This window comes from Dunckerocampus dactyliophorus, chromosome 17, assembly GCF_027744805.1.
Source record: "Dunckerocampus dactyliophorus isolate RoL2022-P2 chromosome 17, RoL_Ddac_1.1, whole genome shotgun sequence".
Lineage (NCBI taxonomy): Eukaryota > Metazoa > Chordata > Actinopteri > Syngnathiformes > Syngnathidae > Dunckerocampus > Dunckerocampus dactyliophorus.
Window position 1 is genome coordinate 13,373,561 of NC_072835.1, and position 26,037 is coordinate 13,399,597.

General features: G+C 41.3%; 3 protein-coding genes across 11 annotated transcripts in view; 1 reads left to right on the forward strand and 2 right to left on the reverse strand.

Annotated features, from left to right (window-relative positions):
* Positions 1–20,626, reverse strand: mpx (myeloid-specific peroxidase). 9 transcript variants are annotated; one of them, XM_054757494.1, is made up of 19 exons: positions 19,870–20,626; positions 17,528–17,732; positions 14,893–14,991; positions 8,067–8,291; positions 7,893–7,958; positions 7,715–7,799; positions 6,471–6,646; positions 6,249–6,381; positions 5,751–5,880; positions 5,459–5,665; positions 5,027–5,387; positions 4,229–4,389; positions 3,908–4,166; positions 3,305–3,475; positions 2,970–3,207; positions 2,555–2,772; positions 2,400–2,434; positions 2,242–2,289; positions 1–438 (listed from the first exon to the last, which is right to left on the reverse strand). In XM_054757494.1, the coding sequence occupies exons 5-19, from the start codon at positions 7,954–7,956 to the stop codon at positions 415–417; spliced, it is 2,310 nt and encodes a 769-aa protein (XP_054613469.1). In that variant the 5' UTR covers positions 7,957–7,958; positions 8,067–8,291; positions 14,893–14,991; positions 17,528–17,732; positions 19,870–20,626; the 3' UTR covers positions 1–414. The 9 variants fall into 9 exon arrangements, with proteins under 9 accessions (XP_054613469.1, XP_054613470.1, XP_054613467.1 ...); XM_054757495.1 differs by having other exon boundaries at positions 8,067–8,288; positions 19,779–20,626; XM_054757492.1 differs by having other exon boundaries at positions 19,779–20,626.
* Positions 13,158–20,865, forward strand: sftpba (surfactant protein Ba). The gene is made up of 10 exons (XM_054757503.1): positions 13,158–13,271; positions 13,354–13,406; positions 14,588–14,662; positions 16,183–16,311; positions 16,385–16,495; positions 16,584–16,664; positions 17,580–17,763; positions 19,897–19,955; positions 20,037–20,100; positions 20,183–20,865. Exons 1-9 carry the CDS (start codon positions 13,220–13,222, stop codon positions 20,091–20,093), a joined length of 801 nt encoding a protein of 266 aa, XP_054613478.1. The 5' UTR covers positions 13,158–13,219; the 3' UTR covers positions 20,094–20,100; positions 20,183–20,865.
* mat2aa (methionine adenosyltransferase II, alpha a) overlaps positions 20,792–26,037 on the reverse strand; it is a 9,319-nt gene continuing 4,073 nt past the window's right edge. The window contains exons 5-9 of the mRNA XM_054757502.1: positions 25,358–25,501; positions 24,711–24,929; positions 23,679–23,861; positions 23,476–23,609; positions 20,792–21,977 (exon numbers count right to left, since the gene is read on the reverse strand). Of these exons, the coding sequence (XP_054613477.1) occupies positions 21,875–21,977; positions 23,476–23,609; positions 23,679–23,861; positions 24,711–24,929; positions 25,358–25,501 (783 nt within the window). The 3' untranslated portion in view covers positions 20,792–21,874. The remainder of the gene's footprint in view (positions 21,978–23,475; positions 23,610–23,678; positions 23,862–24,710; positions 24,930–25,357; positions 25,502–26,037) is intronic.

Genomic DNA, 26,037 nt, shown 5'->3' on the forward strand with positions numbered 1-26,037 from the left:
TTCACTTTTATTGATGGCATATGAGAAGGATGCAATAAAACGATACTTTGCAAAAACAAACAAACAAACAAACACAATACTCTGAAGGCACGCCCACATATCAACACTACATAAATAATCATCATAATACTGGTAAACAACAAATATGACGAGCAGCTGTAACAAAAAAGAGTTTTACGAATGTTGCTGCGTGCAGCAGTCTGCCGCTGGAGTTCACATTTGATGGAGGAGAGGGAAGAAAAAGCTGCGGTGTCAGTTGGCGAAGATAACATGTTTCACACAAAACTGAGCATTGAACTCCATGCCAGAAGCTACAAATTTATCGCAGAGAAAGAAGGATGCAAGGAAAGACCATAGATGATGGCAGATTGTATTAGTGGCAAAGGCAGACTGTTGATGCTGGAGTGTGGCCTCTCAAGCCAAGTGGCTGTCTGGGATCTGCAGGGAAACAAGCAGAGAAATTACTCCAACATTTGAGGTGTCTCTGGGACCAGTGGCACACCAGACCTAACAGGCGATGCTGTTTTTCCGTCCATTCATTTTCTATGCCTCTTATCCTCGCTAGAGTTGCTGGTTATCTCAGCTGACTTCGGGCGAGAGGTGGGTTACAGCCTGGACTGGTCGCCAGCCAATCGCAGGGTACGTATAGACAGACAACCATTCACACTCACATTCATACCTATGGACAATTTAGAGTCGCCAATTAACCTTTGTGGAAATGTGGGAAGAAACCGGAGTACCCACCTGACTGTGTGGCCAACATGCTAACCACACGACCACCGTGTGGCTGGTGCTGTTTTTCATTCCTCCCAATAGCTGTTTTACATTTAAAGGTATTCTTTTATATGCAACGAGACGTGTAACAGCGATATGTGTCCCTAGAGCAGGGGTCACCAACGTTTTTCCTTGTGAGAGCTACTTTTACAAAATGAAAATGGCCAAGAGCTACTCATTTTTGTAACATTTATTTTCAGAGCTTATTTTAAACCCAAACAAAGCGGATATGCTTGTTTTACCAGAACATTAAGAAATTGCTGGTGTCCACAATTCACATTTTGTATTTCAGAATGCATTTCTTTCTACTGTTCTTTCATTATTAAGTGAAAACCTGAATATAAAGCAGGCTTGCGGGCACCTCATGTGGTCGTGGGGGGCTACCTGGTGCCCACGGGCACCACGTTGGTGACCCCTGCCCTAGAGACTATTGACGAGCACCAAAGGTGAGAAAATCTATCATCTCAGTAAGCCACAGATGTCGGAGCTGTAAGTTTGATCATTTAGTTTTTCTTCAGCCAATAAGATAACCTGGCATGATGCTGCTGTTAAAATGTGATTAATGTTAGCACTGTAGCTCACATAGCTATGCTAGTGTGGATAGCCTTGAATAAACCTCCTGGTGGCGTAGCTGGAAAATACTCATTTATTCACTGGTCATATGAACTTGGCCTGGTAACAAGTGGCTAGTCAAACACGTGAAGTAACCAGGTAACAAAATTTCAGTATACTATTTGTTGTCTTTGGGATTATTGAGATCGGGACAAAATGTCTTATTTAAATAGCACTTACGCACAGTAAGAGAGAGAATTCTATAGTTTTCCTGGTGGCCCAATGGCCCACTAAATCCTGTGGGTGGTGCTGCTTTTCATTCTATCACAATAGTTGTTTTATATTCATATTAGGGCTGTCAAATGATGAACAATTTCAGTCAGATTAATCACAGTTTTAAAATGAATTACTGATGATTAATCACCATTAGAAACTATGTCTGAAATATGCCAATTTCTACTGTATTTAATGAACAGAAAGATAAATGACAGGACAAGCGAGTGTCGTTCCCTGGATGAACGGACTAGAGATGTGCGTGTGTTGGTGAGACATATAGTATATGGTGTTGGAATTGTACTGCTGGTGATGTGTTCAGGTCAGAATGAAGGTATAAAAAAGCGTCAGAGTGTGAGACGCTCCACTGTGCTTCTGTTTGCCGTCATAACAGAGCGGCGTGCTTGCTCTGGTGCGCATGCGTTAATTACACTAAAAAGTTTAACGTAATTAATGAAATAAATTGGTTACCGCCGTTAACGTGCTATTCTGACAGCCCTAATTTATACTTCCATTTTATATAATCATTTATATGCTAAATGTTTATGAGCATCAAATGTAATGAAAAATGGTTTGTGCCATTACATTTCAAACTATCACTGTCAAACATAGAGTACTTAAATTAGGTCATGTGATAACTACCTCATTATCCTGTTCATCATTGAGCAAATCCTGGTCCTGAAATGTGGGCTACATGTCAAGAAAGATGTAATAACACAAGTTAGCTTGTACGGACTCACAATTAAACGTCACTTCTATTAGATGATTTAAATGTGCAGTTTAGGAATAGGAACACTGACCTCTTCATCTTTGTCTCCAGGACAGCTACCGGTTTCTGCAAAGCAAAGCATAACATAGTATAACTTACGGTGGAGAAACACACAACAAATTAGAATCATCGATCACCACATCTGAGTGGGCTTGTAATTTGTGTAATGATAACAAATAGTCTCACCTAAGAAATCGGTGCAGCTCCTCTCTCTCCATGCTCCCAGATTGAAACGCCGCAGATTGGAGCAGCGGACCAGCAGGTTCTGCCTGGATAGAACGCTGAAGGCGTCTCTGGGGATGGACGTGATTCCTGTGTTGTCGCAAATGATCCTGGACAGCGTGGCCGTGGAGAGGGCGGCTCGCTGTCTCGCAGTGAAGACGCCCGGGTTCTCGTACCACAACCTTTAAAAAGGAGCACGGTTTACCACATTCGAAAAGTTCAACAATGCAGATAAGTGCTACAGTAACAATTTGAACAGTGTGAATTATTATTTTATTTTTAGGAAAGGTATCGTACTTATTGTCGAAGTCAACATTCCGAATAAATGTAGCGTTACACCCCCACTATTTATCTGTCCTTATCTTTCAAAGAGGCTAACCTGTCACCCTGGCGAATCCTCTGGAACTGGGTTGCAATGAGGCAGGCAAACAGAGGACCCACACGTCCACCGCGGACGAAGGGCTCGGCTACGCCACCCAACCAGACGTCAATGTTGTCAGGTGTCCCGTAGAGTTGAAGCAGCCTACGAGCCAGATTACTGTTGTTCAAGACCTGGGCCAGCTGGGCTTGGTTCCTGGGCTGGGACAAGCCACAGAACCTGCGCCATGCATTGTATCCTAGACGGGTAGACCACAAAAAGGGTATGAGACAATACTGTATCTGTGATTGACAGGTGATGACAATCTCAATGTCAGTGGGTGGGATGTACTGTACCGGGTAAACCGTGGTCACGCCCCCTCTGCATGTTGAGGGATCCCAGGTCCAAGGCAAGATGCTGCACAAACTGGAAGAGCCTCTCCCTCAGAGCATCTACCATCATGTGGTCCTGAGTGTTCAGTTTGGCAGGTCGACCCACCAAACCACGCAGCAGCGAGTCAATGCCACCTGCAGGAAGAAAACTAAAAATGAAGTATTTTGTATTCGGGGAAAGTAGTGTAGTAACCAACCACATCCAGTAGGAGGCACTGTTGTAGAAGAAGCTACCTTTGTATTTTATATTCAATACACAGTAATGATTCAACTGCACAGTTAATGTGTATAAATACATTTTATAGTGTGTTTTCCTAAATTTGCAGAACTGTTCCAGCCAACTCTTCCTGTCCTTTCTGTTCTGTGTGGGACAGTAGATCCCACTGATAAAAGTTCACTTTTCGAGGCTCCTGTCTACTTGCATCACCACATCCTGGGAACTAAAAGTTGCTGTTTGTGACAGTAGCTTCTCACTTGTAATGGTAATGCACATTACTGCCACCTACAGGAATGGAATTCATTAGTACCGCCTGCCACATCATGTCAGTCACTTTTTTTGCAGCTCACCCTCAAATATGATTCTCCAGGGAGTGAAGAAGGCCTTGAACAAGGGCACACTGGGGAACTGACGGTCCTCTCTGTAGTTTGGACCCAGGCGGGCTAAGACGGGCTGAATGGCCAAGTGAGCGAAGCGATAGGCAGCCGTGGCAAAGACGTTGGCGATTCTGGGGTCCACATTAGGGTCGTAACCCGGGTAAGGTCCCAGCTGTCTGCGCATGGCATCATCGCCCACGATGTGCGGCAGGTAGTCACGGAACACAAATACCTGTGAGACAAGTTAAGGATTCACGACTTTGGAGTTAAAAGCATGAAGGTTGGGCGTCTGACCTGTGTATAAGCACCCATGATCTTGCGGGCCTCCTGGTAGAGCGTCTCGCTGTCCCACTGCGGGTTCAGTCTCTTCAGTTGACGGGCCAGACGGTTGTGTTCACGCATGAATAAAGTGTGAATCGAAGTCAGAGCAACGTTCTCATCCACACGGACGTCACCTTCAACACGTGAAATCATTCATTTGATCAGACAAGTTGGACATTGTAACAATTCTATACTACACTGTACTAAAATGCTCATTTCCAATTATAAATTACCAGAGTAAGCTGATATACTACAGGTATATTACGCCATGTTATTTTGAGACACAAAGCTACAATGTTAAGCTATGATGCCATGCTGCATCCATCCATTTTGCATACCATTGTCCTTAATAGGGTCATAGGTGAGTGGGAGCAGCTGACTTCGGGTGAGAGGCGGGGTGTACCCTGGTCTGGTCGCCAGGGCACATGTAGACAAACAACCATTCACACTCACATTCACAACTATGGACAATTTAGTGTCTCCAATTAACCTAACATGCATACTTTTGGAATGTGGGAGAAAGCCCGAGTATCCACAGAAAACCCACACATCGAACTCTCGATCTCCTGACTGTGAGGCCAACATGCTAACCACTAGGCCACTGTGCAGCTGCCATGCTGCAATGGTAAACTATTATACAGTATCTCACAAAAGTCAGTATTATAGAAATGAAACTAAGTTAGAGTAGTTCGTGGACAGCTTGTGCAGCAAGTTATATTTGTTGTTATGCTGCGTCGCTATGCTAACTTTTATACCTCTAAGATGACTGACCTGCAATGAAACAAGGAACCTCTCTGGCATTGGTGTCATTGGTGACCCGTCTGCGGGTAGCACACATGTTGACCTGCAGAGGGTGAAAGGGCAACAGCTCCCGCCCGTTGTCTCGAAACTCAGAATTGATTCGCAGAAGGCCTTCGCTGTTGAGGTCGCGGAGGCTGAGGGCGAGCTTCTCCTCGGATCCATACACCTGGCCCAGATCCAGGAAGGCCGTCAGGGCGTTGATCTGCTCGCGCTTATTGGGCTCCCCTCCGAAATTGTAGGCTGAGAACCCCGTCCCGCAAACAGGGGCGGATCTAAACGAGGGTATACAGCTGTCGGGGCCTGTAGGCAAGCGTGGGTCACCTGGAGGAATCTGTTTGTCAAAAAGTCCACAGTTAAGGACAGAATTATGTCATTTCTGTTGACCCCTTCCTGGGAACTGACCGCGATGGGGATGCATGGCTCGGTGCGCTCACAGCTCTCATCGCAGTTGACCCCATTGCTGAAGGAGCGGATGCTGGGCGAGAAGGGCGTGAAGGTGAGGTCATGGTCGTTCCACTGACCGAACAACGTCACCATGTGAGAGAACTCCCTGTCACTGACCACGCCCGCATCCGTGGTGCTGAGGATGTTATTGGACACCTGTCGAACCTGAGGGCGTAGGACAGGTTCAAAATGGCTTTCACTGCCCTCCCTGTAAACTAGATATTTACAAGACACTCTGAGTGACAAGTACCAGTGGAAGCATGAAGTTGTTGAAGGTTCGGTTAGGTTGCCCCCCTTTGGGTAGTGAGATGCCGTCGTCGTATTCCGCAGGCAGCCAGCGGGCAAAGGGGGTGTTAGAAGCTCCCAGTCGGGGTTTATTTCTTGAAAAAAAAAGTTAGCATGTATGTTTAGAAACGCCGCTTGAGAAACCCCAAAGGAAAGGAAGTGTATACATTCTCTGCGGTGTATGGCCCAAGGTGCATTACACAAACAGCAATGGCTTTTTTCAACACGTCAGTTGGGTTTCTCAGAAAAAGAATTGCCGTTGTGTTTGTGTAGTACTGAACTTGACAGTCCCTTTTTTAGGAGTTTAAAATAAATTTGAAATAAATAAAAGGAAATTAACAGACCTGAAGCCAAATATGTTCACCTTTCAAGTTGAGCCAAGTCTCCCTCCTTTCCATTTTAAGGACAGCATGAATACTGATTGTAACAGAGGACAAAGTAAAAAGAGAAAAATAGCGCTCACCGGTTGTTGCAGACGCTTGTCGCTGTGCGATAGGTGTCGAGGTTTTGCGTGCTACTACAGGGCGGAGGCCTGACTTGACCGGCACATCCTGTTATCATGCTTAGCCTCTCCAGATCCTCCGCAGACAGCAAATCTAAAAAATAGAAAAAAAAACATTTATCACAGTTATTAAACCTCCCATGACCACAAGGAGTCCTCTGCATGTGTATGTTTGTGTCTTACCAGTTGCATTGAGGGAGCGCTTGTGGATGCGGTGCATCCTCTCCTGCACGAGGCGCAGAGTCTGCTCCATGTAGTCGGCGGCCCTCACAGAGGAGCGCGTCTCTCCTCGAGGCTGCTTCAGCAGGCGTAGAGCATCATGAGGACTCACCACATCCTTCCGCACCCTCCTAAGACTCCTGGAGGACAAGAAGGAGACATGGCTGATACAAAAACGTCCTTGTAGGGGTTCTGGTTAACCTCCACCAAGGAGGTCACAGTTTGAATGTTGTTTGTTTACTGTACTAGTAGGGTTGAAAATGCATTAGTTAGCTACTACAATTCACTACTAAACCAGTATTGGCTAACAGGATTTTACAAAAATCTGGACTTATTTTAATTATTAGGTAGTTAGTTAGCCACACGGTGGCTAAGTGGTTAGCATGGTGGCCACACAGTCAGGAGAAGACCTGCAAGACCTGGTTTCAAATCGCCGCTCCGTGTGGCGTTTGCATGTTCTGGCAACTCTAAATTGTCCATACATACGAATGTGAGTGTGAATGGTTGTTTGTTTATATGTGCCCTGTGACCAGACCAGGGTGTACCCCGCCTTTCCCCCATAGTCAGCTGGGATAGGCTCCAGCATAACCCCGCGACCCTAATGACGATAAGCGGCTTAGAAAACAGATGACTGGTGCTTAGTTAACACGATTATGCAAAAAAAGCTTTAATCAATGTTAGATAATATGACTACACAAAAATGCTTAACCAATGTCAGTTACTTGTTTACTTAAATCATTACACAAAAAGCTTTGACCGATGTTGTTAGTTAACATGACAACTCAAAATAATGTGATCACGCAAAAAAGTGTAATTGGTTAGTCAGTTAAGAGGCTCACACTAAACATTAACAATAATAGTAACAATAATAGTTAGCTTGTTAACATGTCTTGTTAAAACGCCTTCTATTTAGTTAGTTATGGTTACACAAAAAGAATCAGTCAATAATCCGTAGTTAACGTGATTACACTAACACTGTTAGTTATGTTTAATGTTAATTAGCTAATCAACCAACTTTGTGGAGGGCTGGCACATAAGAATACCCGTCAAATTTTAGTGCAGATCTGGATAAAGGCGTACAAATTCAGGCACATGTAAAAAAGAAAGTGAAAGTGCACAATTTGATGCTAATCCAACCTTTTGAGCATTGGCGGGTTCTACACTCAACTGTGTGTTTGTACCACTGCAGTCAAAGCAAGTTAACTCACTCTGCTCTGGAGTACGTGTAGGCATCATCAACAATCTGTTTGGCTTCCTCAAAGCACCGTTGAAGGAAAGGGCTATCGAGATGTTCTACAAAGAAGAAAAAAAAACATTTTTGCAACAACAACAACAAATAAATCCAACAAAATAAAGTTCTGTCAGCTATGTAACTGCAGATATCACCTGCTGGTTTCAAGTGTGCAGGGACCAGGCAGATGCCCAGCATGAGGAGAACAGAAGGACGCATTTCTGAAAGCAATTAGAACTGTGATTACCAACATGTTCCATTTGTCAACCAGCAATTAACAATAGCAGAAAGTCAAGTCAGACAGAAATAGTTGGAAGACACTACAGTACCTGTTAGAAGTCTCTAAATGGTGACAAGGCTGCCTTGCGGTGCGCCTGTTTTTATTTGGCGTCCTGTGGAGGCCTCGCCCTCGGACTGCCCCGCTAGGTGAATCTCTTGTCCGTAAACAGCCAACTTCCTTGTTCCTTGTTGTTTCCATGATGAAATAAAAACGTCTATTCTTATCACCACCAGGTCGCCATAACAATTCACAAGGAGGGCTTCCTGTGATGCTGCTGCAAGCAAATAATTGCTATGTTATTATTGCACACACTTGATGATGTCCAATGAAAAGCATGCACAGGTGTATCTCAATAAATTAAGTTAGTTGTTCAATTCATGAAGTGAAACTCTAATATTCTATAGGTTCACTACACATAAAGTAAAATGCTAGAATGTGTTTCTTAATTTCTTAACAATTTTGATGATTATATCTTAGTGTTAAAAAAAACAAACAAACAAATTCAGCGATGTAATCAGCAAACAAACTGCAAAAACCTCCTTAGCCTTTAACTGGTCTCTTCGTCTCAATTGAACTCCTGAAATAACATTTACAGTAATACAATATGTAATTTATCGAGATGCACCTGTGTGTCACAATTTTGTGGTTTTGTGAAATTTTCTGGAAAACAGAAATGCATTAATTGAAAAATAACGTGTGCAGTACATTATAAGGTATATTAGTATAGAAGTCACTTGATTCTACTGTCTTGTAGTGAGGCGTTTATGGACTCTATTTTGGTTTTATCCAGTAGGTTTTTGCATGGCAACATGTTTATTTTGTTTTTTGTCTTTTTTTCAGATATGGATAATTTTCTTGCAGTAAATTTAGTTTATTTTCCATATGGCTATAATAACTTTCTCCCAAAGAAGAGCAGTAATGTGTTGATCAATTTGATCAATCTAAATCAGGGGTGTTCAAACTTTTTCCACCAAGGGCCACATACTGAAAAATGAAAGACTGTGTTGGCCACTTTAAAATTTTTTAAACCGGCCCATGTAGATATGCAATGAGGTTTTTTTTTTATTTAATGAAAACAGCTTAATTTTGTGTTATCACTGACAAAGTGTATTACAAGTATGATTTTTTTCTCCTTACATTACCCTTCTTCCCTATTTTTTTCCCAAATATCTACACTTTCCTCTTGTAGATTTTTTAGCATAATATTATGACTTTATTGTCATAATATTTTTACTTTATTATTCTAATATTATAACTTTTTCCAGACTTAATTTTCCCAAATTTCAACATTTTCTCAAACAATTTTACAATTTTTCAACTATATACTATTTTTCTCTTCATATTATGACTTCCATCTATCCATCCATTTTCTATGCCGCTTATCCTCACTAGGGTCGCGGGTATGCTGGAGCCTATCCCAGCTGACTTTGGGTGAGAGGCGGGGTACACCCTGGACTGAACCATATTATGACTTGAATGCCTTAATAATTCTCTTTTATTCTTGCAAAATTACTGCTCTTTCATTTTTTCTCTTGTTTTTTTTTTAGTTTTCTTGTTCAATTGTATTTTTGGCCAGTAAAAAAAACAGTCACGGGCCATAAGTGGCTCCCGGGCCGCACTTTGGACAACCTTGATCTAAATGTTTAACAGTGTCGGTTTAACTAAGATGTTGCAACATAAAGGAATAAGACAAATATACTGAAACTGGGCAAACTTGATTTACCATCAAAACAGAGGTGTATGACTACCAATCAAGTGCAGACAAAAGCACCTAGCAACAAAATGCTTGAAAATTGATTAGGCGTTTCAAAACTATGACATAATTGTGCCAAATTACTGCATCTGAATCTTATACCCAATCTTACCTCCTTCTCCCCTTTTGTGTGACAGTAACATTTATGAGTCATTAACATACATTTTGAACACGAACAAAATATTGAAACTAGTCTTTGTCTGTCTCTTATGACACCCTCTTGCAGTCTTGTATCATTTCGGGCTACAAGACAACCATTCATCAAATAAAAAATGCCCTTTGGCCAGGATACTTTATATAGGTGTATATAGATATTTACAGTTTAAAATAAGTAAGCTGTAGAATTGCGTACATAATTGTGTTGCAACAAGGCATGGGGCGACTTCAGTTCCCCTTTAAGGGCTCATGAAAAGCAGAAATATGCAGCATTGGATGTGATGTTGTTGGTCAACCCTTTAAGGATGTAGCAAGCATTCTCATTTCACCTTGTTAGTTAGCCAGACACTCGTTTGGCTCTGTTAGGAAACAGCAGCCTTTTACAATCACACAGAAAGCAGAATAATCAGTGAAGTGACCCAGTGAGCTTCATCTGTGTATCAAAGTTCACTTCTTAGTGTTTCAGGAAAACAACAGCATTGGACATTGTTCCCCATTTACAACAAAAATGGATTATTCTGCCTTTTCCCGTACATAATAAGGAAGCGCTACAATAAGTTAGCTAAGTCCCAACATCTTGACATAGACTGATTAATCCCGTTAAATCATTTTCAAAAGATGGCAATACAGCCGTTATCCACATGGGGCAGAATGTTCACCACTGAGTCCCCTGAAGTCGTCACAAGATGGCAGTGGCTGCATTTAATAAAATAAAATAAAATAACCACTGGTAACTTAAGGAGTGCTATGATTCATTTTAGGGGTCTAAAAGGCCACATGGTGGCCAAGGGTTCGAATCTCCGTTGGACATCTCTATGTGCCGTTTGTATGTTCTCCCCGTGCAGGAGTGGGTTTTCTCGGGGTACTCCGCTTTCCTCACACATTCCAAAAACATGCATGTTAGGTTAATTGGCGACTCTAAATTGTCCATAGGTATGAATGTGAGTATGAAAGTGTGAAAGGTTGTTTTTCAGTCCAGGGTGTACCCCGCATCTCAGCCGGGATAGGCTGCAGCAAACCCCCGTGACCTTAATGAGGATTCAGCGGTATAGAAAATAAATGAATGAATATGAATGAATAACTAGTAGCTCGATTAGGTTCATTGTGTCTTCTTATAGAATGAATGTTCAATTTCTTATGGTCAGACAAACGTTTAAAGGTGTGTTGAGTGGACATTTATTATATGGACATGTTTTGACCGCTATTTGCAGTCTTCTTCAGAAGGATCAGCTGCCCACTGTGACGTGGTGCTTATCAACTGTACTTCCTAGGCGTCGCCACTTGCTGATACCTGAAGAGTCACAGGTGTGAGGGAGCATATATCTCGATTTGTGGTGTTTTCGGCCCACCTCCTTAAGGCATCGTCTGTGTTTGTTGGTTTCTGTCTTGAAGATTTTGGCATTATCTCAGTCCATGATATGTTTATTTATTTTACACTGATTTGATATGGCTGATTTTAAAGTTTCTTGTTCTGCTTTTTGTTTTTGACTTCTTGTGAGTCTTCCAGTTGTCTCTTTTTCACTGTCTTTGTGGTGTTGTTTTCCTTCCTGTTTCTCCCGCATGTGATTTGCACAGGATTTTGTAGATTACGTTGCATTTTTTGTCCTGTTCTATATTCTGTCCTTTTGGTCTACAAGTATCTGTCTTGTTTTTATGTAAGGTTTTAATCACTGATCCAGTAGAGCCATTTCTGCTCTCTGCTGGTCAGTGGATGAATTGCATTACCCTGGTCATAATTTCACTTACGAAACAATGCATGACATCATCACAAGTAAAAGCAACATAAATACATGTACAGTGGTAAATACAGTGGCCTACCCTACACATGATGTCCAAATACACAATTTGACATTGTGACTCTTTTGGCATGTGCCAGGTGCATTTCACAAATACCCCCCACCACCACCACCACCTCCACACACACATTACACCTGGTACTCTTGGCAGTCGAGTAAATAACCTTTCTGTGGTAAGAGGTTAAAGAGAAGACATAAAAAAATTATATATATATATCATATTGGATGAAGTGTCTATTTGGACTGGACTCTGTGGAATCTTATGCAAGCCCTATGGATGACCTTGGTCTTTCAACATCCAACTGCAAATACCGTCTGAACATGTTGGACAAACACTCTGTTCTGCCTCGTAATTCCTTCCCAAATTTACAGACGTGACATCTGAAAGTGCAGTGCATATCAGACTCAAGAAATGATCTCACCTTAATGCAATGTGGAAAAGTGATCTACAGTACATGAGCAACATTCTTAAGCAGCTATTATTACAACGACCATATAAAGTGAATGTTGCAGACCTCCACCAAGGCCAAACCGTCAACAAGTTAGTTATACAGCAGGCTATCTCCAGATTCATCAAAATGATGAACAGGCGCACCCGTGTCTTTTGATGCAGGAGTGGCCAAAGAGCGGCCCATTTTCTTGCCATTTTGCATATTTTAAAATGAAAATCAATGTATTATTAATGATATATTCCCTATTTTGCTTTGTCACATACCTGTATAACACATATAAAATGCCAGTTTTGATCAGATAGTTTAGCATATATTGTATTGACCCACTTTGATTTGGTTTTCGCATCTTTAATGTACAAAGTGTATCAAAGTGGCCCCAGGAATCCTTCAATTGTTCTGTACACGGCCCTTGGTGAAAAATGCTTGGACCCCGTGCCATAATGGCAGTGGCCAAATTAATTCTTCAATCTGCACATTTATCCAGATCTTCACCAAAATTGAATGACTTCTTCTTTGGCCCAAGGAAAGGAATTATATTTATCTTACACAGTAATATTAGTGATAATAGCTACAGTTATGGTAGAAATAATCTGGTTTTAATTGATTTTTTTTGTAATATGCACGTTGATGACTATACTTACAGTGCTTAACAGCACTTAAAGGTAAATTCAATTTGGAGAATTACTTCATAAATGCACTCATAAGAATTTTTTTCTGCATTTTCAAAGGTTACAAAGCATATTTTGTCCCAGGATGACTTGGATATATACAAACAGCATCAGTACAAAGCTCTTTTAAACGCAGTCCCACAATGCAGAACTACAACTACTGTGCAGTACATCTGTTGACCAACTCACACCTGTGAGGAAGTGAAAAGGGTTTGTTCCACTACACCGCAAATACAATTTTATCATACACACCTTCACATTTTTTTCTTCACCTCAAAACCTGGTGGGGTAGGGGCTCAAGGTGTTGAATAAAAGCTGCATTTTGTGGCTCCTTGCGTAGATTTGATTTACAGGAGGTATTGAATCAAGAAGTGAGGATGATTTCCATCACATTTGCATTGTTTTTTTTCACTGCTCTCCAAGGCTTTGGTGAGACACTTAATATAATAATATAACAGGAAAAAAATTATACATTAAACACAAATGATTAGAACAGTCATTTTCTTTGCAGCTCTGACCTTTAATAGTGATGGCTTGCTTGACGCACCAGATGCAGTGATGGAAGTAAGTGATGTTTTTTTCCCCATATTATCATTTTAAATGGAGTTTAATAGTGTATAAATAGAATTTCCTTGTTTTTTTAAAGATACCTTGTTCAACATTGTTGTGTGTAAAGGTTACACTTACAGTAGACATAGGCACTTTACAGTGTTTGCATTATTATATTGCATTAATAAATTATTGAATTTTTTTTTGACATGTACTACATACACTAAATATTTTGTTATGTAATAACTGCAACAACATGTAGTAACAATGGAATAAAATATAGTTAGTTCCATCCCCTTTGCAGCTTTCACTCTTTTGGGAAGTCTTTCTACACTCTTCTTGAGTGTGCCAATGGGAATTTTTGTTTTGAATTTGTAAGATCAGACATCACTGATATCGGACCTGAGAGATCTCTGCTGGGTTCGTGCATCATGGAAAAGAAAAAAAGGTCTTCTGCAAACTCTTTGTAAGCTTACAACTGTCCAAAAGGCTAGGAAGACTAACTGGGATTCAGGGAGGAAATAAGGGTTATAGTCCATTTGCTCATTGATTGATAAAATAATTGATTACAAATGGCTTTGGGTTAGTTTTTACGCCGGATACCCTTTCTGACGCAAGCCCGGCTGGGAATATAACCCACGCACTCCACGGCATAAAAGACAGGCATAAAAGACAGAAGCGTGTACCATTACATTCTTAGCATGTTGAATCAATTGTAACTGGACTGTTCAGGTTGTCTTAAGTCGGTTTCACTCTTTTGTGATGCAAAACAACCGCTGGTAAGATATAATGGAGTGGGGCCTCTACTAGCCAACGACAGTGAGAGAGTGGAATCACCTCATTCACATTCCATTCAGCCAAGGTGGCTGTGTCGTATTGAGCCATATTGGCCTTACTTTGGATCCTGCACCAACCCCTGAGGCGAAAGCTGTCCTACCTAGTCATTGAGCATAAGCTCTGATGAGAGGGGAAAAGTTTTCTAAGACAACCTGGACAGTTAAGTTGCTGATTAATGCAATCCCCCAGAGAATACAATGACGTGGATGAAAGAGAATATTCACAGGCGTGGGGAATTGTGCGCTTGTGTTAGAATATTCTACAGTAGATGTACTCTCTCACACATTTAAGCCATTATTGGGAATCAACATAATGAATATAAACATACTAATTGATTTCCATTGTGATTTTGTGCCCAGGGTGAGAGCCCCTGTGATGACTGCACCAAAATATTGAACCTCCTTGTTGACCTGCTTTCCAACGCTGACCTCCAGGTGGGTCAGCTGCAAACACATTCCTTCCTGACTGTTATCGCCACTGCTGATAAGTTACACACACACACACATCTTTGGTTTCGATACAAAAGAAAATGACAACTCCACAGTAAATTCCTGGAACGGTAGTGCACATTGTATCAGCGGGATACAAATAGTTGACTTCTCCTGAGTAAAACCAAGTGTGTTCTTGTACGACTAACTGACAACAACATAAACAGGCAACATACCAGGAAAAGTGCAATACTCTCACGGACTGTCTTGAAAGGGGGTTGGTCTTGCTCTGACTGAATACTCCGTTGTGACCCGATACTTTTGGTTGAACAGCTCTGTGGAACAGGCGAACAGACAGAATGTATTTACCAACGTCACATAGAAGGTTAACAAGCGCTGGTCTCAATTTGCAAGTCCTACAAAGTGAGCCTCCGCAGGTGGGTGTGATCTCCTTTTATAAGGAAAGGGCCGTTACGTTATCAGACAATCTGGTCACATAAGTTGGATCAACCTAGAACTTAGACGTAGCGGGCCATGAATCCCCTGCCAACTCCATCCTGGTGACAAAGGTTTGATGTTATAATAAACAATGTGTGTGTGTTATGAGTTGGATGTGTATCTAAGCGAGGTTATGATGTCCTTGTTTGGATACTTCAGCACTAAGCTATTCCTTATTTGTCACCTGATTTTTCCATTGCAACAAAACAATGTTATTCCTTTCCAGCAGCAGTTTACTGAAATGATAACAAATGCGGCTGAAAAACTGTTTTTCTGAAGCATATTTTCTACAGTTTTCTGCACATGTCAAACTCTGTTTACGTATCACTTATTATGACAAGCTTAGCATGTTTTCTTCATTTTTCTCAAGCTGCTGCGCCTCCCTTGAAATTTCCCGTCGCCTCCCCTTGGGAGGCCCGCCTCACACTTTGAAAAACCCCACGGTCCATGTGCGGCAACGTTGTTAAACCAAATTGTTCCCATTTTTTTCCCCACTCATTTTTACGGCCACTTGCTGCCAAGTGGAAACAACTTCCCCACAGAGAAGAGAACGGACAGGGAGAGACGGTAGCAATGCGGAAAGAGAAGAAATGACTCCAAAAAAACAAAGCTATATGATGTACAAGAAAAAATGCAATGGGAAGGTTTGGATGTCTTTTTTCCACTTGACTGTATTTGGTTATCTTATCTCTTAAAAGCAAGCACACATCTCCTATGTTTTGCTCTTTCTTGTTTGGTTAACAAGATAATGACTTCCCAGGATTACAATAAAAAAAACAATAAAAAAAACAATTTCCATGACACTTTGTAGAGTGAAGGAAGAACCCATTAAATGTCGGCCCTGATTTAGATAAAAAGGTGAAGATTGAGAAATTCTCCACTTTATAAAATGCATGACCACTACTTACAGGACTGGAATTCCCTGACAATATTTTTCAGTTGTGTTTAGCGGAGGTCTGGTCTTATGTTATTTTATAATGATTTCATTGAGCAAAGACTCAAATTCAGCGTCTTTTTTTTCCCCTCAGAAAAAGATCACGGAGGGCCTTGGCAACCTGTGTGACCACTTGCCTGGGAAAGCTAGCATGATTGAATTCTGCAAGGAGGAAGTGGACAAAATCCTCCCGGTGGCTATCAGTTTCCTCACCGTTGTAGCAGTAAGTAGTATGCATTTCAACATAGTGTCTTCTGTATGCAAACACCATTAGTGACCGATCTATGTGCATGCAGAAGCCGCAGGACATTTGCAGAATCATTGGGCTCTGTAGCTCCAACGACAAGCAGGAAATGCTAAGCTATTCGGTCAACGAGGCCCTCCAGGCTGCCATGACGGGTGACAATGTCAGCAGTATAAAACGCATGTTAAAAAGAATCTGTCACAAGAATCTACCTTTCCCTCACAGTTGTTTAATTCTGATGGTTTTGTTAGGGGAAGCCCACGTCACCGTGCGCCTTCTGCATTTTCTTTGTCAAGACTTTGGATGACTTGTTGCCCAAAGAGAGGACTGAGGTAAATGTTTATTATTCCGGGTGTCTATCCAATGGATCTCATGATGGCGGACAGGAGATCCCCGTGCATTTTCAGCATTCATGGCCCCGCGAATTTGCAGATTTTTAGTCAAAACTGTATTTTATTTGTTTTATAGGCCATTTTTTCCCCCACAAAAATACACCTGATTCATTATAAGTTGTTGTAAATATGTAAAAGTAAAGCATAAAATGTACATATACAGCGTATACCTAATATGTACGCTAAACTGACATCATGATGTGACATCAATGCAAGAAGCCAGCGCCCTGTGTGTGTGGCTTCAGCAGAATTAGCTCCCACAGTAAACTTTCTTAACACTCCTCAGAACAGAAGCAAGGTGAACACAGAGAAGGGGAGCTGCGTACTGCCGCTAGCTGATTTAGAGGAAGGTGAAGGCTGCCCCACAACAGACGTTAGCTTCTAGCGCTTGACGTCCAGGCTAAGGGCTGTGACTCTGATTCCATCTGTTCTATCAATCATCAGCCATGATTATCATTCATTAGTGGAGAGTACCTACAGTACAGTATACAAAATGTTTAAATTTTAGCTTAAAATGTGTTTAATAAGTGTGTGAGGCATATTTAGGGCTTAAACCCGAATTGTGCATTTAGCTTGTTAGCTGCCGAGTGAACAACGGCAGAGGTTTGCGGAGATGAATTTAATCTAATAATTACAAGAGTCACTTTCATTGCAAATGTTGATCCAAAATCAGAGGAGAATGTCAACATCAAGCTAGCAGGAGGATTTGGAGGGAGAGAAGCGACTCGCGCGTCAGACTTTTTTTTACGGGAGTATCAATTACTCGCGTTTTTCACCTTTCGAAAAGCAGGGATCTACTGTACCTAATAAAGTGTCCACGTAGGAACTCCCTTGCCTTGTTTACTGTTGTTGCAGGAGGCTGTGGTGAAGCTGATGGAGGACATTTGTCACATTCTCCCCGCCTCCTACCGCAGTCAGTGTGAGGTGTTTATTGGCAGGTTCAGCAAGACGGTGATGGACGCCATCCTGAGCTACGCAACCCCTCGGGCCATCTGCACCCTCATCCACCTGTGCCAGAATCAAGAGGGTCCTCTCATTGGTCAGTCATGCCTACGACGTCCTTGCATACTCACAACACCTTAGTTATTCTTATTATTGTAGAATCTGGAAGAGAAAACCCGCAAGATACATTTGAGGAACATAGGAGGTTTCTGTTCCCAACTGGGAGCACATTACCTCTCTCATAACTGCTTAGACTAAATGTCAGTTATTTCCCATTGTTTGTTAACTAAACTACATATTGTGAGTGAATGCTGACATTGCGCCCCCCCAAAAAGGACATAAAAGATACATTATCGTAAATTTCAAACATTTGATATAGGCCTCAGAAGAGCCACAATAGTATATTGCAAATGTGTTGCCCAAAATTGAACATTGGTGATGGAATTTAGGCAGTTAAAAAGTGCTTTTAGTCATCCGTACCAGGAAGACGACTGTCTGTCTGTCTGTATTTTTAATGCTAATGAGATGTTTTTGTCTACGTTTGTCTGCGACAGCGTGTGTGTCTCCAAGAAGCGCTATTGTTAACTTTATCCACTATTTACATATACAGTACGGTGGAACCTTGACTTTAATATTTTTCCCTTAAGAAATAATGCAAACCCAATTAAACTCAAAAAATGTTAACACAAAACATGTTTTTATAGTTTAACAATAATACCTTTCCATCCAGGAAACAATTCAAAATGCTTCAATATATATAAATTATGCTTGAAAGGGATAAATGAACATTTAAGGTTACTTTTAACTTCATTGAAGACATGATTCTCGATGTGACTGTGACCAAAGACACAATTCACCACCTTCCTGTTTTGCTATTCGTTATTTCTCGAATTCAATTTGTCACCTCAATAAACCAAAATGGAGCCTAAGAAAGTTGCAAGTGCCGTCACGTGAAGTCATGTCTTCAATGGTCACAGTAAGCTTACATTTTCATTTGACATTTATATGCATTTACAATTGTTTTATGCATAAAACTATATAAAAAAAAAAACATTAAAATGTGTTGCGTGGTCACAGTTTTGAGAGTCAACCGCTGATGACATCATAGATGGGCGACATAGCTGACTTACGGTTCCGGTTGCCATTTTGTTAGTAAGCTATGGATGCTAACAGGACGTTTTGTGATAAAAAAAAATACATTAAGAACACAGTTGGACTTGCGCAGTGTATTAATAACACAACAAGACACGTGCCATATTCTACAATACCCGCAAAATGTATGCAATCCAAGGCAGAATTTTGGCGTACACGTTACAAAAAGATGCTAAAGGGCGGCCACTAACGGAGGTTCCACTGTACACTGTAACTCTGCAGTTGTCCAACGTACTACATGCCACATACAACAAAGTAACATGAAGGAGTGCAACAGGAAGAGAGAAATGTTAGCAACTCTAGCATAGCTATGTGAGCTCCAGTGCTAACATTACACCCACATCTAGCTCAGGGTGGGTCAGAGACTTCATTATGCTACAACCAAAACACTAAGGACAGTATTACTGTTGTAACATAGTTTAAGTCAATTTTGCTTAATAGACGGACATGAAATAGATACTGTACTTATATATCACCGCATCAGAAAATTGACTGGGCGATTCCTGTAAGATAATTGGGTTTCTGTCTGCCATCTTGGACATGGGTCCAACTTATTGAGTCTATAGGATATTTCAAAAGCCAGAATGTTACTGAATATTTTAAAAGGACCATGTCACATATATCAACGGTATTTACTCATTTGTCCAAGTGATTATTCTTTACAGGTCTATAATGAGCATGTTATATACATAAGACGTTTATGCTGTGTCAAACGTCCTAAAACTTACCATCATGGCCCTAAGCCTTGCTAATATTAGCCTAGCGGGCGAAGGTGGTCTTTGAATTGAAATTCAGACTTTTAACAATAAAATGTTATCACTTTAATATAAACGATAAAAGAGTAGGTCAGCTGAACAATAAAGATAACACACCATGCTGGCTATTGACGCAACCCTGCCCGCTTGCTAGCATTCTAACTATCGTTAGCCACACTGCTAATATAATACAATTGATTCTTACCTTATTAAAAGCAGGTCACTCCAACGCTTTTTGTTACAACACAAATAATAACCACGAAACTCACATTTTTGTTTAACCAAATGCACCTTACCAATTGTAAACGTGTTTTTTTCCCTAGACCCCTGCACCCTGACAACATACAGGTGCAGAGACCTGCAAACCTCTCTCAAATGCGGAGTGAGTTGTCAACTTTTTAATTTCAGGTTATAATTGAAAATATAACTAAATCCTTATGATCGTTATTTCTCCTCCATGCAGACTCTGTTCTACTGTCAGAAATTTGCCTGGAAACCCCTCAGCTACAACACAGTGTAAACATCAGGTAGATGTGACTGATTTGTAATAGAATAACAGAAATAATGTAACATATTATTATTGTAAATATTGTTCTCCTCCCATCCCAGAGTGGCGTGTGCTCTCATTCAACTGAGCCAGGTGCTGCAGCAAGTTCTCTTTATATTACTCCTGATCATTTTATATCTGAAGGTGTACTGTAAGTGGCTTTATTGTTTTCTTGGAAAGAAATTGCTAAAATACATTAATGTGCTATGATTTTGTGCTAATCTGCGTTTCATAAAAATATACTGTACCAGCTTCAATATTGTATTTTTTTGGCAACACAGTCAATTGATCTGAATTATCTGCATGAATGTTTAATAATACATTTGAAAAAAGCATGAAATTATCTGTAAAATATGCCTGTAGAGAGAGCCGTGTAAAAAATGAGGCTCCCTATGGGTTGTGGTGAAAATGCTTTGGAAGACATGCCAGCATACATGCCATATCCTCAAAATGGAATCACTATGAGTCAAATGATTAATGACTTGTGTATAATTAGTTGCTAAGATGTTCTGTTTGATGGTGGCATTGTTTTCCAACTAATCTTTATGATGCTTCGACCAAATACGCAGCAGTTAAGTGGGTGTTTTTATGCAACACAGTGTGCTCCCCCCCCCAAAAAGATGCGATGCATAATCAAAAATGCATGAGCAAAGCATGTATTTTTATTTGGAGGATTTTGACAGAGAAGCGCAACAGCAGATTAGACTTCAGAGTATGAAAACAGTGAACGGGGGGGCACACATTGGAGTGGGAGAGGGGGTCTCTGGGAGGGAGGAAATGCAGAGAATGAAGTGGGGGGGGGGAAGGCACTTTTACAGCATCAGCAACATCTTTGACAATAATTAAACAAGAGCGACCGTGTAAACAGGCTGGTTTCTCTGTACAACACCAGCCAATTAGGGTCTTCCTTCTATAATGGATGTAAACATGTCATCAACAAACAATCTTTGGAAAGTCCTGATTTTTAACCTGATCTTTAAATCAAGCGCACCCATGTGTGGCTCTCGTCGAGTTTCTCTGTAGTACACTCACAGAACCACAGGGTGGCGTCAGAGACAACATTGTCAAGCCTATTCAAGGCGGGAACCTGTAGGTGTCTTCTCGCTACGACGTCGCAAACTTTGGCGATGGGGAGGGTGCATGATCCTTGGTTTAGTGGAATAAATAACGAATAAATAATGGAAATGCTTTAACTGTAGCGTGGTTTGACAATTCGCAGTGAAGGTCACATTTAATCAGGAGCAAAGTGTGCGCAGCGTGCAGCAAATTAGACGACTTGAGTGCAAATCTAACTGTTCAAAGAAAAACAGCTGTTACAGGATTACGATGTTTTTAATTATTTAGGTCCCACAGGGTATTATCAAGTATGAGGAGGCTGGGCTACTCTGTAATGACACCCAGGATCGAGAACACTTAAAATCACCTCGCTTGGAACGCTGGCTGTGACATTTAAAGCGACAAAATTGAATTTTTAAGTTTTGTTTTGTTAAACGTACAGCCCAACAAAGCCAAAAAGGTAATTAGCAGCTTCTGACTTCTCTGTAAAACGTCAGAAAACGGCATGAAGGGACAGCACGGAAGGAAGGAAAGTGGCCGCCAGTATGTATGTCGATGCAAGAGTGCTTATCTTTCAAGAGAGGACTTTTTTTTTTTTACATTCAGCGGAGGTGGCAGTGATGTGGCTGTTTGTGCAGAGAAAAAGAAAGGAGTGATGAACACACAGGACTCTTTGGAAGGGACTGAGGGTGGGTAGGTTAGTATTTGAGCGTCTTGGGGACTTCCCATGTAAAGACGTCACGGCCGAAGTGCCCGTAGGCTGCCGTGCGCTGGTAGATGGGCTTCTTTAGGTCCAGCTCCCTGACACAGGAAGGAAAGGTGAATCTTTGTGAGGAAAAAGGCCAGCAAAAGACGTACAATTTCTCACCACCCACATTTCAGGAAGCGTTTTTATGAGTGTGTACGTGTGTTATATACAGCCAAATATATACCCCAGTGATGGCCCTTTACGGACCCATGATCAATTAAAGTGAATGGGAACTATAATATACTTACTACTTACTTCAGTTATGGTTACGTGATGGGAAACGCAGTGACATCACTCCAAATGAGCCGATGAAATTGTTTACTTGCTGAGAAGTGAATGAGAGAAGCATGGCTTGTTTAAAAAGTATCCCCTGAAGTCTGATGTGAGAGCGCGGATAACCCAGGAAGAAAACTCTTCAGAGTCATAACACATTCATTTACAGCACAGCACATGCAAATGAGTGTTCACTAAGGACTGTACAGATATTGCGGCAAAACAAAACATCCTTCACTGATGGGAGAGTTGTGAAGCAGTGCTTCTGCTGCAGAGACCTTACTTGAGGAATTGTGTGACAAAACCAAGCAAATCCCAATGTCAGCTACAACAATACCCAGAAAATCTGAAACTTTAACAGACGATATACTGTTGCAGGTTTTAAAAGAGACTATTTTTTTTCTGAGAAACCAGTGTGGTTTTATTTAACTCAAAATATAAGCTTCTTGTGTTCATTTCATTGTTTGTGCAGTCATAGCTTTTATTATTTATGTGAAATTTGGTTCTGCTTTTTTTTTTTTTTTTTTTTGAAACGCAATGCAGGTGCCAAGTTACTTAATTTAGTTAAGGGAGATGCGCAGAGTTTCATTTCTTATTCATATGAGCTGGTCTGTTTGATGCAATTTAAGGCAGAATGAGGTTCAGAGCTTCAGTGTGAAAAAAATTGCATCAATGAACCTTACTCAAGGGCCCACAGCAGGACCCACAGCTCGTTGAGAATATGTGATGTGTTTTCATATCAGTCTCTAAAAGTGTCCAATAAGACTAGAAAAAGTCGCTAGATTTCTCGCTAGTTGCTTTTTTTTTTGAAAGGCAAAATCTAGAGGGGTCTGATTACTCGCTAAATATAGTGTAGCATGCTAGGAAATAGTACCGCAGGTTCAGTGACGTGTAGTGATGTTCATGGCTGGTGAGGCACTGATTCCTTTGGAGTTTGTTAATTTTAGTTAGCTTGTTGCCTCTGACTAGTTCCTGTGTGACTCATGCTCACCTCTATAGCAAGATGTGTTTACGAACCGCAAAATCTATTTGTGGCGGTCCAAATTTGCAGCAGGGCACCACAATAAATGAATGTATGAGAAAGGCTGCTTTACAGTATTCAGTGTAGAGCTTGTTTAGCAGTAGAGATTTGCTATCCACTGAAAATGACTCATCCCTCATATCAAAGTTTTATTTCTATAGTATTGTCCCCAGAGAGGATGTCATGTAATAAAATGCTTGCTGAAATGTGAAGCGTGTACTCAAGTTTGTCAGATACCATGTAAGAAAAAGTGCTACCTCACGATGACTCCTGGACGTAGGTCAAAATTCTTCCTCACAATGTCTAGCAGCTCGCCCTCATTCTTCTGGGACGTCCCGTAGTGGAAGATGGAGACCGACAAAGGATGGGCCACACCGATGGCGTAGGAAACCTAAATCAGTTTATGTTAGTCACAAGACTTAGAATAAACGTCGCTTTCGGTGGTGGGACTCATTCTCACCTGGACCAGAACGCGCCTGCACAGTCTCGCTTTCACCAGAGACTTGGCCACCCAGCGCGCGGCGTAGGCGGCAGAGCGGTCCACCTTGGTGTAGTCCTTGCCTGAGAATGCGCCACCTCCGTGGGCCCCCCAGCCGCCGTAGGTGTCCACGATGATCTTGCGGCCGGTCAGACCGGCATCACCCTGGAGGGAGGCAGACGTCAGAGGACTGTGCAGTTAAGACTTAAGTAGTGTTTACAAATTAATTCATTCACTCAGTTGCAGAGAGCACCAGGCATTTATTAGTTACTTAAAGTGCTTATTGGAAAGGGGGCCATTTTTATAGTAATACTGAACAAAGATTTTTACAACACAGTAGATTGCAGCTGATGGCGAAAAGACATGAATAATACATGCACCCAAAAAAGCCCTAAATAGCCTATTTTTGATACTCTAAACCAGGGGTCTCCATCAGGTAGCACGACAGCTGATTTTGAGTAGCTCGAGAGTATTTGCTTCATCTATTAGTATTTTTATAACTGTTCAATTCAGACATTGTGGCTCTATTTAATGACAAATTATCACAAAATAGCATAAAGACAATGACCACACTATTTAAGTGGAGATTTCCTTCGTTAATAAATATAACTGAAACGTCGCCAGGCATATAAATAAAAAACAAATAGGTCACCCTTCTCTTCTTTTTGTTAAAGTAACTAATAGTGATGAAAATTATCAAAAAATGTTTGTTGATGTTTAATACAAAATGAGTTGTGGATACCAACATTTTATGTTCTAGCAAAACAAGCTTATTCACTTTGTTTGGGTTGACATACGCCATGAGAATGTTACAAAAATGAGTAGTTCTTTTGTAAAAGTAGCAATCACAAAAAACTTTTTAAATTAGTGTATCTTTGTTTATATACAGGATTTTTAAATTATTGTATCATTGAGGTATATTTTGATTTAATCTAGCAATCGAGGCACTTAGCCACTCTGTTTGAGGAAAACACGGCATGGAAAAATCGAATGTCAGCCAATGAAACGTCTTACCTGCGGCCCGCCAATGACAAAACGTCCACTGGGTTGCAGATGATAGATTGTGTCGTCGTCCAGGTACCCGGCGGGCACCACGGCCTTCACCACCTGCTCCTTCAGACTGTGACGCATCTCCTCCAGGCCCACGTGTTCATCATGCTGCACTGAGATCACGATGGTGTGGACACGCAGCGGCACCACGGCACCCCGGTCCTGTTTATACTGGACAGTCACCTAAAAGATAACATAATCTTTTAATATCTTTAGGATAATACACAGCACCTCTAAAGTGAGTACAGCCCTCACATTTCAGCAACCATTTTTATACAGTGCATCTTCTCAAGAGACAATACTTTAGAAATGCAACTTGGATATGTGTTGGAGTAGTCAGTGTATAGCTTGTATAACAGTATATGATTTACTATCCACTGAAAATGACACATCAACATTTCAACTTCTCTTTACATTTTGTCTTTGTACTCTATTTTTCCCCTTTTTGGTGGGCTTTTGGTTTAAATTTATTGCTACAATGTGCTGCGGGCCACTAACAAAAAAAAAAAACAAGCTATGGGCTGCAAATGGCACCCGGCCCGCATTTTGGACACCCCTGCTCTAATTAGTTGTCAACAGAAACTAGACACAATACAATGTTTACATTTTACCTGAGTTTTGGAGTCTGGACGGAGCCACGGCAGGGTTCCATTGCGGCGTAATTCGGCCATCTTGGCGTTGAGCTTGTGGGCCACCACAATAGTGAGAGGCATGCATTCGTCTGTTTCGTCCGTGGCGTACCCAAACATCAAACCCTGCGGGAAGTCAACTTGCACAGTTTAGCATGAACGAGGGTGGAGTGTTCAAGTTTTTTCCCCTTTAGTGACGCAGCCTATGGGTTGTGGTCAAAATGCTTTGGAAGACATGCGTTTTTATGCAGCAGTTCAGCCGTACAAACAAATACACCGTGGATTTTTTTTGTGAATTTTAGGGCTCAAACACCAAGGGATAGCGGTGCACCGCTGACCAAATGAGCCCAAATGAACATCACAGCTACAAGACAGATGGGCAATAAAAAATTACCAAGGATTTTAGGCTATCCCGTAAAATGTGGGAGGAGCCTCTGATGACTCGCTAAACAACACAAAAGCTGATAAATAACTCAGCACCACAAAGTCAGACTTCTATCATAATTGGAGTGTGTGATGAAGATGACACACTTACAAAATCTGTATGTCCATTCCATAGTTAATTACAGTGTCGCCTCGTGGTTGTGAGCACCATGGCCATCGGCTTGTGTAAAATCGGATTTTCCAGCGAGGGCCTGTTCAACGCTTCTTGCAGGTTTACC